This window comes from Aptenodytes forsteri, unplaced genomic scaffold (genome assembly GCF_000699145.1).
Source record: "Aptenodytes forsteri isolate BGI_AS27 unplaced genomic scaffold, ASM69914v1 Scaffold93, whole genome shotgun sequence".
NCBI lineage: Eukaryota > Metazoa > Chordata > Aves > Sphenisciformes > Spheniscidae > Aptenodytes > Aptenodytes forsteri.
The window spans coordinates 4,753,330-4,765,227 of NW_008794665.1; the positions used below are offsets into that span (position 1 = coordinate 4,753,330).

Here is an 11,898-nt window from a genome sequence, read left to right on the forward strand (position 1 = left end):
GGCTGCCCAGGGAAGTGGTTGAGTCACCATCCCTGGAGGTATTTAAAAGACGTGTAGATGAGGCACTTACTTAGGGACATGGTTTAGTGGGTGGTGGTGTTGGGTCAATGGTTGGACTCAATGATCTTAGAGGTCTCTTCCAACCTCAATGATTCTATGATTCTAAAGTAATAATGTAATGCAGACAATGTCATTGTATGGTCTTGATCTAGTCTGTGCAGCCTAGAGGAACAACTGTTACAGTATAAGTATTTTAAATCTGTTAGATCCAGTTGGGGGGTGGTTTTGCTAAGATGTTGAGCTAATATTCTATTGATACCATCTTGCAGTTATAGAGTACTCTTGCTGGAATGGCTTGACTGCAGGTTTTCTACTGAGTTCTCTGATGTTCAGCCAGCATTTCTGGAGCTGCAGGGTACTGAGAATCACTTTACTGCTGTGTTGGAGGGCTTGTTTTCCTGGTACAAATTCACTTTTTATTTCTTCTGGATGATCAAAATTGAGTTCTTATGACATTCACAGGAGCTGAGTTAACTTTGTTGTTTACTCTGTCTGAAATGAAGTTAGATATGCAGGTACCTCGACTATTTTCAGAATGCTCTAGGGATACTTTTCCAAAGACAAACAGAAAAGATGTAATTGTCCCAGTTGTATAGCAGTGTCTTGGGGTAAGGTAGCTGTTAGTGGTGAGAAGGAATTTCTTCTAGTAAGATTACTGTTTGCATTCAGAGTTCTCTGTAACAGTTGTTTTGACCAGGCTCCCTTAAAATGTGAAACTTCACTCTTAATCAGTGTCCTTGGTTCATTGAAAAGCACTGACTTTTTATGTATAAAACTTTGAAGTGGGTAGCCTTTCTGCCTCTGCTTTGCAGTCTGTTTTCTGCTGTTCCTCTGTGTTTTTCCTGGACCTGTGGCACTGCTTCCAGGTTTTAACTCAAAGAAATTTTATCCAGTCAGATCACTTCAACGGTAGTTAAGAAAAAAACCTGCAACTCCAAAATTAAGACTTAACCCCTCTCCCTCCAACAAACAAACAAACAAAAAACAAGTCCCAAGTACCCCTGAAGCCTTCATCACACAATGCTCTTTACTGTTGTTCCCGTGCACCCCTTGAGCAGACTGTTGCTCTAATAGTAACATTCCCTGCTTCAATGGCATGATCTCGCTTCTGACTAAATAGAGGTAACCGTCCCACATTTTGTTTTTGCAGTGCTGGCTGCAAAGGCTGCTTCAATTGCCAGTAAATTTAAGGAAATGGCAAAACGATGATACTGAAGTCTTGGAGGACACCACTAGGGCAGGTGACTAGAGTAGTCTATGCTATCATCTTTACAACAGGCCTGCCTACAGCTACTGTAATGAGCCAAATAGGAAGTAAGGCAGAATATAGACTTCCCAAGTGAACACAGGTACACCTGGACACTTAAGTCATACATCCAACCACACTCTGCTTTACAGCTGGCTTCAAGGTAGAGCTGGATGGTACATCCTTTGTAGTCCTAGAACAGCCTCCGAACCTTTGCAGCTGTTGGAGTTCTTGCCACTCTCTCAGTACAGTTACAGCACATCAATGGTGCTTCTCAACCCAGCTGTGCTTAGCAAACTGCCTAGTGTAATGAATCCCCCATAATTCGCTATTGACTCTGAAGAATGCTCTTCCTGTCATGTACACGCTTACTGTAAAATCACTAGAGGAAAACAGTAAGACACAGCAATCATAGTCACAGTCTTAATGCTCAATAATTCCAACACTCTGTTTAGAAATATGCTTTTATTAAGTAGATTGAGTTAGGCACTATTGAATTTGAAGAACAAGTACAGAAACAGAAGTTCCACAACCAGTGCTAATTATATAATGCTATTCAGTGGTTACCGATTTTGTTATTTAATATTCAGAATGCTCACCCTAAAATACATCATCTTCCTAGTCCCGGTGAGTTTTCATTTGCTTGATTCTACCCTCTATCAGAAATTCCATTATAAAAGGACAGTTACCATGTTGCTGGCAAACTGGAAGGTCCACATTTGGCTCTAAAGCTTTAGGACAGTTCGAATGCTTAAAATGGAAAAGAAAAAGGAAAAAAGTTATCAGGAAGTCCATTTTCTCCCCTTCTCTCCCCTCCCTTTCATTGCTGAGACATACTTTAAGTTAACTTCTCTCTCTTGTTAAGAATGAAGTTATGCCTATAATATTTATTAAAAATCCTGGTTAAAAGTGAGTTAGTAATGCTTGTTATCTTTGGGTTTTTTTTTTAGTCTCTCCCCCAGTAACATATATTCCGAATGGAAGCTTTTTCAAACTATGTGAGTGTCAGTTTTCAGTAGCTAGCCAAGAATATTGATCAGGAACATTAATATTTACAGGCTGTTTGGAGAATTTTAAGTAACTTCCACTACTAGTTTCAAAGGACATGGTCGTGTAGAAATAAAGCCTAGAAGCTCAGGGAAACTGTATTTGTTTATCTCAGAATGAATGTGCGTGGTGTATGTCAGCCTTTATCCTCCCTGTTTAAAACATGACAGTGGGCAGGAAACCTGTATTTTGACAGTCTTATCAAGAAACGTCTTCTACACCTTTCAATATTACAAACATTACCTCTTTCCTGTATGCATCAGCTCAAAAGCCTCATTAATTTTGTCAAAAGGCAGGGTGTGAGTCACAAATTCATCAACCTTGATCTTTTTGCACATGTAGTCAGTCACCAGTTTCGGTACGCTGTCTACGCTCTTCCAGCCTGAAAGACAGAAAGCATGCATTTGTTTTTCCCCTTTCCACCCACCTTGGAAAACAGAGAGAGAGAAAAAATACAACCCTTATACGCACACTTGTGTGGTAAATATGAAAAGGAACTGAGATCAGTGACATGTCTGTCCCTCCTGCTCTAGGCAGGCAGTGAGTAAGGAATGCAAGAGGACAGCTAGGTCTGGCAAAAGCACACATTATCCAAACACGTAAGTGCACTAACCTTTCACTAGGTACTTCAGCATTCAACATCACAGCAGCCCTCACCTAGGAAAGCATGCATGAGGCATCTCTTATCAGCCCCTCTACATATCTTTATAACCCAGCTAAATTTTCTATTAGTTGGAAAAAGGGCAGTGTAATAGTAACATCAAGTTTGGATACTTCCATGAACTTCAGCAATTACCAAATCCCCAAGTTATCAGTAGCTGTAGAAGTCTCAACGTGTTCTTGGTTTGACAGCAGAAAATGTGTATCAAGCACTTGCTGCTTTTTATTTTAAAGCTCTTTATAACACATTCCCACGTTAGCCCCACAATTTGCTTAGTGATTAAGCAACACAAACATGTTTATGTGAGTTCCCATCTCCCCAAAGACTAGGTCCTCTCACTGGACCAAACTGAACGAAACCTTCACTCGGTGATAAAGCAATCCCTCAACACCACTCCTTTAGTACTGAATAGCATATAGTTACATTCTCTCTTCAAAATATGTGCGGTATCATAGCAATATGTTTATTTGTAGCCTGTCTGTAGGAATATCAGATTTTAAAAGTCTTTATCTTAAAAGTCAACACAGCATTTATGAATAGCCTGTCAGTACTACATTTCTTGCACAAGGAAAAGCAAGGCGGTGTGTTCTTCCCAGCTTTAACCTGTAGTAAATTATTTTTATCCCCATACCAAAAGAGAGTTACCTCCAAATGCAGTCCCTTTCCATGTCCGCCCAGTTACTAGCTGGAATGGCCGTGTGGAGATCTCCTGACCGGCAGCAGCTACTCCGACTATCACACTGACTCCCCAGCCTTTGTGGCAGGCTTCCAAGGCAGCCCTCTTCACAGATGGATAGGACAAAGCAGAGCGTTTATTGCTAATGTTTATGCTGCCCAGACTGGCACAGGTTGCACTTCCTTTCCCCCAGTTAATGAATCACCACGTTAGTGGTGATTAGTTAGTTAGTTAGTGGTGAAACATTGGAACAGGCTGCCCAGGGAAGTGGTGGAGTCCCCATCCCTGGAGGTATTTAAAAGACGAGTAAATGAGGCACTTAGGGACATGGTTTAGTGGGCATGGTGGTGTTGGGTTGACGGTTGGACTCGATGATCTTAGAGGTCTTTTCCAACCTCAATGATTCTATGATTCTAGTATTTAAGGAACAATAAATACACTGAAAGTGACATTAACAGTATAAGGAGCCTAAACCCATGGAAAATTTAAAGAGTCACTTTGCTCTTTCTATATCCCATCTGGCTTCCAGAGAAGTCACTCTGAACTCCCACTGGGAGTTGGGATAAACTGTGATCAGAGACAATGTAGACCATGTTACTGACAGTTAGGAATGCTGTTGTAATTCCTAAAAACCTAGCCTTACATTCACTAACACTTCTGCATTTCCAAAGGTTAAATTCATTATTTGCAGAATTAGGGAAATAGTGAGTGGTCCTTGAGATTTTACTGTTCGTTGTATAATATATTTTATGTGGGTTTTGTTAATTTTTCAACTGTCAACATATGAAAACCTCAGGACTTCAAACAACTCCCATTAAGGAAAAAAGTTTGTAAATTGTAAGTGCTGTTGTCAGCCTAAGAAATAGCATCTGCTTTCATTACATAATTAGGATTGGATGTAAATTGGCCTTTTTATTCATAGGAGTTATCACTACTATTGAAAAAATAAATAAATTAGTACGGCATGTTTTCTGTAATGAGAAAGCAGCTCATTTTGCTATTTAGCTGAACAACTAAGTGGCAGCTAGCTATCCCCTCCCTCTACGTACTACTGTTAATGCAAACACTCACCATGACTCCAACATTACCAATGCACTCAAATGAGTAGTCTACACCACCATCGGTCATCTCAGCCAGCACCTCCTGTATGGGCTTCTTGAAGTCTTGAGGGCTAATGCACTCAGTAGCTCCAAACTCTTTGGCTTTGGCATACTTATCCTTGTTAAGGTCAACGCCAATGATCTGGGATGCTCCTGCTACTTTACAGCCCATAATAACTGCCAGCCCAACTCCTCCTAAACCAAAGACAGCACACGTAGAGCCAGGTTCCACCTAGGAATAAGAAAAGAGCCATGAGCAACACAGAGAAAATTCATCCTTCCTCATGAGTGGGAAACACAGGTTAAGAAGTCTGTAATGAAGGAAACATGGAAGCAAATCATACATGGCTACAAGACTTTATCACTTAGATAAGGGAAACTATACAGAAATTTCACCCAAAAGCTCTTTAGGTACTAAGCTTTTCTTTTTGCCCAAAGACTCAATTCCCAGAACCTGCCCTAGACTCATGCACATTCACCTACCAGCTCTGTCTCACCCTGAGCTTCAAACTATCAGAATGACTTGCAGCAAGACTAAGATGAATTGGAAAAGTAATTTATACATAGCTGGTATCAAAAGGGATGCAGAATCTTCTACCTGGATTTTCTCTAAAGGACATCAGGTTCTTCTAACCTGACTTGGCTTTATGGAGAAGTTAGAAATTCTCAGCTAAACTTCATCAGCTGAAGAGGAAGAAGAAACAGAAATTTGGTACGTCATGTTTACAGTCCTAATCTAGTCCCTAAGCTACCTGTGTACTTTGGCTCAGATATAGTTACAGAGAAAAGCCAGAGGCACCCACAGCCTTTACCTTGGCAGTGTTAACAGCAGCCCCATAGCCAGTAGAGATGCCACAACCCAGCAGGCACACTTTATCGAGAGGTGCTGCAGCATCTATCTTGGCTACTGAGATATCAGCCACCACAGTATACTCGGAGAAGGTGCTAGTCCCCATGAAGTGGTAAATCTGCTTTCCTTTGCAGGTGAATCTGCTGGTACCATCAGGCATGAGTCCTTTCCCTTGAGTAATTCTTAAGGCAAAGACAGGAAAGTACAGTCAGAGTCTTAAGCAGTAAATACTCTCACCACACAGTATCCATTAAGTAGCAGAGATGCAGTTGCATACTCGCACCATTATTTTTTAATCATTCCAGTAAATCCAGGAGTTCACAGAAATTAGATGCTAAACTCCTAAAACTTCATGCTGTTAATTCCTCCGTGGAAGCACTGAAAGAAATTATCAATATGTTGATCTTGTTAGCCACCAATGCTAACTGCTTGTGCCACGGTGCAACACCCCCCTGTCTTCACCTCCTTCAGTACACTTCCCTTGAATAGCACCTGTCAACTATGTCACTGGAGTTTTTGTTTGGGTTTGGGAGACTTTTTTTCAGAATGGAAGCTGGAAATTTAGCTGTGAAGCAGGTGTTAAGGAAAAAAAAGAGCTTTCTGTATAATTCTGTACCACTTGACAGCTTTGGTGTTAACTCCCAAGAGCTAAATTCCCTGAAGCGCTTCCCTTAAGTATGGATTAAATATGGAGTCTGAGCATTTATGTTTTCAAAGCTGTGAACACAAGCTAGCAGTTTACACCTTCACACACATGAAAAGAGAAACAGATTTATTTAAGGACAAAAAAGAAAAGAAATTTTAAGGAAAAATGGAAAGTAGTGCATAACTGACTCCCTAAAATACGTACTTTCCAAGTCATTAAATGATACATCAAGAGATTTATTCTTCGAAGATATCAAAAGTAATTGACAGGAGTTAACTAGAACAGGTATACATTGAACAAATACTATACTGCGTGTCAAAATAAAAAGCATACAGACCTTATCTTCTGGCACAGATTTGTTTTAGGATTCTTGCAGAACTTGCACTCTCCACACTGGGGGATGTATAGAGGGATAACAGTGTCCCCTAAGAAAAAATAAAAAATACTCTGTGGCTAGTTATCAAGTCAAGCAAGGCATTAGGAAAAAAAGGAAGTTACTCAATTTTCATGGCTTTTATGTGAGCTTGTATTCACCCAAAACCTTCTTTGTGTATTAAAAACCATGTACAGTATAGAGTAGCATTGTTTATAGAGAATGCTAGATAAAACACTTTTCTCATGTCTGAGCAGACAGCCGATCAGAAGTTCATCATTCCAGAACAAATACGAATGTTACTGTAAAACTGAACAACCCCAAATCAACAGTGAACAACATGATTAAACATTTTTAAGCCCTTTAATTAAACCAACAGGTAACAACTGTCACTTGAAAACAAACCAACCAACCTCTTCTAACTATATCGATCCCATTTCAAGTAAGAAATTGGTATGCTGGGCTCTTTCAAGCATTAAACCAAGAGCACATTGAATAGGTTAGTGTTGTATCTCACAGACAAGAGAAATCTACACAGGCATACGCCCCAGAATAAGACATTATATTAAGTCCTGCAATATAGCATTTCAGTGGCCCGATTTGACAGTTGACCTTGTAGTAAAGTAACACTTGTAAGGAAGGCAGAAAACTTGTAAGACATTTTCTTACCTGGCTTTACTTTTGTTACTCCTTCCCCAACACTCTCTACAATTCCTGCTCCTTCATGACCCAAGATCACAGGGAAACATCCTTCAGGATCAGCACCACTCAGAGTATAGGCATCAGTGTGACAGACAGCAGTGGCAACTATCTGAAGAAATATATATTCTGAGGCACCTTGAAGAACAGAATAGTAGCACAGATCTAAAGACTTCCCTTTGGTCAGAAATTCAGAACAATTGCCGGGACAAATTTGCCAATCCTGGCAGCGTTTGTGATATGGCCAACCTACTTTCACTCCTGGCAAGGCACAGGAGTGCCAAGACAAGGCACTTTTTCTTACTTTGAAAAAGTAAAATCATGATAGTACATCTTTTCTCATTTCCATCAACTAAATTCTGACGTTGAAACGGGCAGATGATGACATCTGGTTTCCTAAAGCTAGAAATCAGTTCTCCAAGTCGTCTCAAAGTAGGCTGGCATCCCAGATTTGAAATAAGTTAGTCTCTCAAAGGTAAAATGACCAGAGAGACCACACAGAACCCTCAGTACTGCATAAATCCAGCTGAAGTCTTAAGCACCATGCAGAGACCCTTTCCACAGAGATAAATTTCACCTTACTGTATACTTTTTGGCAGACACAGGCTACTGGAAAGTCCTGATCAAATCAGAAACTTGGGTATGGGGAATCCAAGAGACCAATCACAGCTCAGCAGCCAGTAACTTATGGCCTGACTGAAGTAAAATCCAGTGTGTTACACAGCTGCAACAGGTCACAAGCTGCTGCCCTTCAAACAAGATCAAAGGTGTTCCTAGCTCAGATGTTTTGTGGAAGCTTCGTCTGTAACAACTGGAATTGATCCCCAAGACTAGCCATGATCTTTAGACCAGACTGTGAAGTGACACCAGTAGAAATTAAAAGTGTTTTTCATGAACAGAAGATCTAAATACCGTAATTTTCTTCTTTGTAAAGCCAGCTGAGATCCTAATGAACTAATGCTATCCATTCAACATTTCTTCTGTTGGTAAACAAACTGTTCAGCTTTAATACTTAGTCTCCCAAAATACAATGCATACAGCTAACAATTGATTTAATTACCTTGATACGAACTTCATGAGCTTTTGGTGGAGCAACCTCCACCTCTTCAAGAGAGAGAGGTTTACCTGCCTCCCAGGCAACAGCAGCCTTGCATTTAATAACCTAAAAGACAACAACAGAGGACATCTGTTGTATGGTTCATTTAAAGTAATTCTTGTTCAGCCAAGTGAGAAAATGAGAGAAACACTACTGGCTTTTGGAAAGAATCCCACATCTGAAATTTGTAATTTCAACACAAAGGTTTAATTGCCCTACATTTGCTTTCAGGAAGCTAAATAATAATGAGTAAACCAAGATCTGAAATTTGGATGTCATTCTCTTATTGAGCAAAAAATATAATAAACCCAGGAGTGCTTAGGAGATACTCAAATACTGCAGTGAAATGAGCAATAGGAATGGAAAGATTGCATAGTAAAAATAGTGGTTTAAAATAAGAGACTGGCATTCGAGATGTGTTCCTCAAGCACAGTGTTTGAAGTTAAAAAAATTCAGAAAGCGAACTGGAGGTCACATAATGGTCCGAGACCCACATCAAGAGTGAATTTCTTGCTCCTTATCAGGATGGCTTCCAAATACGATATTGGCAAGGAGATGCACGTGCATGCAGCTGACATGCAAAGCCCTCCAGTGATGTGTAGGGACCAGAGAGATTTTGCTACATGGTTATCGTCAGCAAGTTACTGTGCACTAACACCTCTGTAGAGCCTGCATGGATTACTGTTAGCAAGTCTTCATTCACTGCTCTCAGCACCGTGACAAATCCTGCTCTGCAATCACACCTATAATTCCCAGGAAAATTTTCAAGCAAAATGGTGCAGAGCCCAGATGAAAGAGCAGGATTTGTGGATCTGTAAACCCAAGCCTATCAACAGGTACATATGCGCAACTGACTGAGGAAACCAGCAGGTATTACAGCACACAATGCAGAGCAGCTTCAGGTACTGGAAGGGTAAGCATCTGGAGTACCCTTAGATGGCAGTTTTACAAAGCATGACTCCTGGTCTGTCCTTCAGGATAAAATGGACAGGGTCTCAAATAATCTGAATTTTGCTTTCCGACAGACACAACATCCTTTAGCAAATGTGATATGCAATAGCTTCCTGCAGGACACACAGACAAGTTGTGAAATCAAATTCAAGACCTTATCTACATAAAACCTGACAAGGAATGCTGTCGCAGACTAGACTGCTTTGGAAGAGATCTCTTCGCAATCTACGCCAGAATAGTGTCCATGTATTTTGGAATAATTCACTTATACTGGAAGACTTGCACTGATTTTCTTCCATGCAAACAAGGTCTAAACCATTGCTATGACAGTTGGAAATATGAAGCATTTCATAGCATGCACTATAAACCGATATAAGAAAATGACATTTTGTGTGTTCAAACTAGCTGTGGTGTTCCCATCAAATCACTGAAAGGGGATTAATGCAAATTCCCAAGACCAGATATATAGTCATCTAGCCTTTTTGAAATTTCACTGCCTGGAAGAAGTAACAGCGCCCAGACCACTTGTTGAGCTTGCCAGGTCCGATTCATCACCTGGCAAGAAAATAATGGGTAGTTTATGACTTTCTGTAGTATTTTTGTTATACAGTAAACAGTATCGGACTTTGCCAGAACCAGTTAACACCCTCACTGTACCTGTAATAGCAGAACTGCAGATGTTTACCTTGGCTTAAACTTGCTAAAACAAATATTGCCAACCCTAAAAGGCCTGAAGCTTTCTAACAGAAGACAGGTACTCATTCCTACAGCCGGCAGGGGCCTAGATTGGACAGAAACACCCTTAACCTAGAACCACGAATTCCCCTTGCCCTGCTTTTTATTACCAGGGTAAATATTATAGAAGCGCACCGAATGTGACGTAGTAACTAACTGTGGAGTCACAGTATGGGCATTCGGTCATAATCTCTAAACGTACCAAAGATTCTGCCAGAAAATCTAAACTGAAGGCACAAAGTCCAAGAGGAGCCATAACGCTGTAAATCTTTTACTGGTTTTCAATCCATCCCTCACCCTCCGCTCATGAAGTCACTTGTTCTCGCACAGGAGACTGCGCATTCCTAAAATTTGAATTTCCACAAGCTTAGTCAAGCACAGGATTAAAGAGGGGAGAAAAGTTAAGTCTCCTTACGGGATAAATTCTGATCTTCCTAAAACAGGACACATCTGGAAGCATATTTTGAAATAATAACTTATGATTCAGAAACTTTTAAAGAAGTTTGAAATTGCTTGCTTTTGAAATTGCAGCCAGCTCATACAGCCATAAAGGCCCCTGGACTATTCAGAGTGAATATCAGAAAAGCCCCATCTTCTGACCTTTTGATATTCAAAGCTTTCTGCTGTTGCTTTGCTGAAAATCTTGAAGCCAACAACTGGAAAAAAGCCCCAACTTTCACTAGTTCTTCATTTTCTCTATTAATATATTAGCACAGGAGCACAACTGTTGAGTTGCTTGTAGCTACACACATGATCAGCTATCTCGCTCAAGACGAAATCGAGCTCTCGGCAGGGACAGAAGCTGCCCTATCCACTCCGAACCCTCTGCTGGCCCAGACCAGCCTTCAGCATCTGGACAAGTGAGACCACCCAGCCTGCTCAGACCCAGGGCACTGAACAGCTGAAATTAAAGCAGTATTAAGTAGGTTTGGACTATCGTGATGTTTTGAAAGCAATGCAGTAAACTTGCCGGTCAATGGTTTTGAGAGCAAGCAGGGTCCAGCTGTATTGAAAATGGACTGGCACCGCTGCTGGAGAGCGGCCTCAAGGATCGCTCTTGTTGCAAAGTGGCTTCTTCCCAAACATGCCCCCATTCCTTCTTCTCCCACTCAACAGTCACAGGAAGAACACACAGGGTGAACTGTGCTTAACTATTTCACCCAACCCACCCATCTCAGCTGGCAGTACTTACAAGCTTACTGCCTTGTGGCAACTGAATGTGCACAGAGGAACCAACACCTTCCCAGCCCTGTGTGCAAAGCGATGTGTTTTCCCCTTCCTTCAAGCTTATGAAGTCACACCTGTCCAACGCCCATAGGAAACCATGCAAGCTCAAGGTCTTCTGCTTGTTCTTCCATCACCGGTCTAAGCACACAAGCGGAACCCTCAGCTCCAGAAAACGTGCGCGGGGTTTGATTATAACACACGGCAGGAAGCAATGCATGTATTTTTGTTCCTAATCCTGCAAATACTTACAGCAGGAGCCTCCCACGCATAAATAACGGCACCGATCTCTGCCGCACACCTTACACGCATAAGACAGGCGTAAGGAGACGCCAGGCCAACCCCTGCACCCCGATTTTCGCTAGCGCTGCACGCTCGCACAGCAGCGTTCGGGCGGGAGCAAACGAATCAGCGAGGGCCCGCAATACCCGGCTCCGGATAAGCCTCCGGTCACCAGCGCCGCGGCCGCAGGGCGCCGAGGCGAGGCGAGGCGAGGCGGGGCGGGGCTGGGCAGGGCAGGGCAGGGCAGGACTC

The 11,898-nt window shown here is 41.6% G+C and overlaps 1 protein-coding gene across 1 annotated transcript; it reads right to left on the reverse strand.

Moving 5' to 3' along the window:
• Window positions 1-1,754: 1,754 nt before the first annotated feature.
• Window positions 1,755-11,687, reverse strand: LOC103894207 (alcohol dehydrogenase class-3). The gene is made up of 9 exons (XM_009273546.1): window positions 11,617-11,687; window positions 8,419-8,520; window positions 7,329-7,470; window positions 6,624-6,711; window positions 5,603-5,822; window positions 4,762-5,022; window positions 3,660-3,795; window positions 2,597-2,735; window positions 1,755-2,056 (listed from the first exon to the last, which is right to left on the reverse strand). The coding sequence occupies exons 1-9, from the start codon at window positions 11,674-11,676 to the stop codon at window positions 2,032-2,034; spliced, it is 1,173 nt and encodes a 390-aa protein (XP_009271821.1). The 5' UTR covers window positions 11,677-11,687; the 3' UTR covers window positions 1,755-2,031.
• Window positions 11,688-11,898: the final 211 nt, after the last annotated feature.

Excerpts from the sequence above, each read along its gene's own strand:
- LOC103894207 (XM_009273546.1), bottom strand. The coding sequence starts at position 11,676 with ATGCGTGTAAGGTGTGCGGCAGAGATCGGTGCCGTTATTTATGCGTGG. Across the intron at positions 5,823-6,623 it reads AATCTGTGCCAGAAGATAAG|AATTACTCAAGGGAAAGGAC; the intron begins GTCTGTATGCTT and ends CTTTGCCTTAAG. Across the intron at positions 3,796-4,761 it reads TTGGTAATGTTGGAGTCATG|AGGGCTGCCTTGGAAGCCTG; the intron begins GTGAGTGTTTGC and ends CCATCTGTGAAG.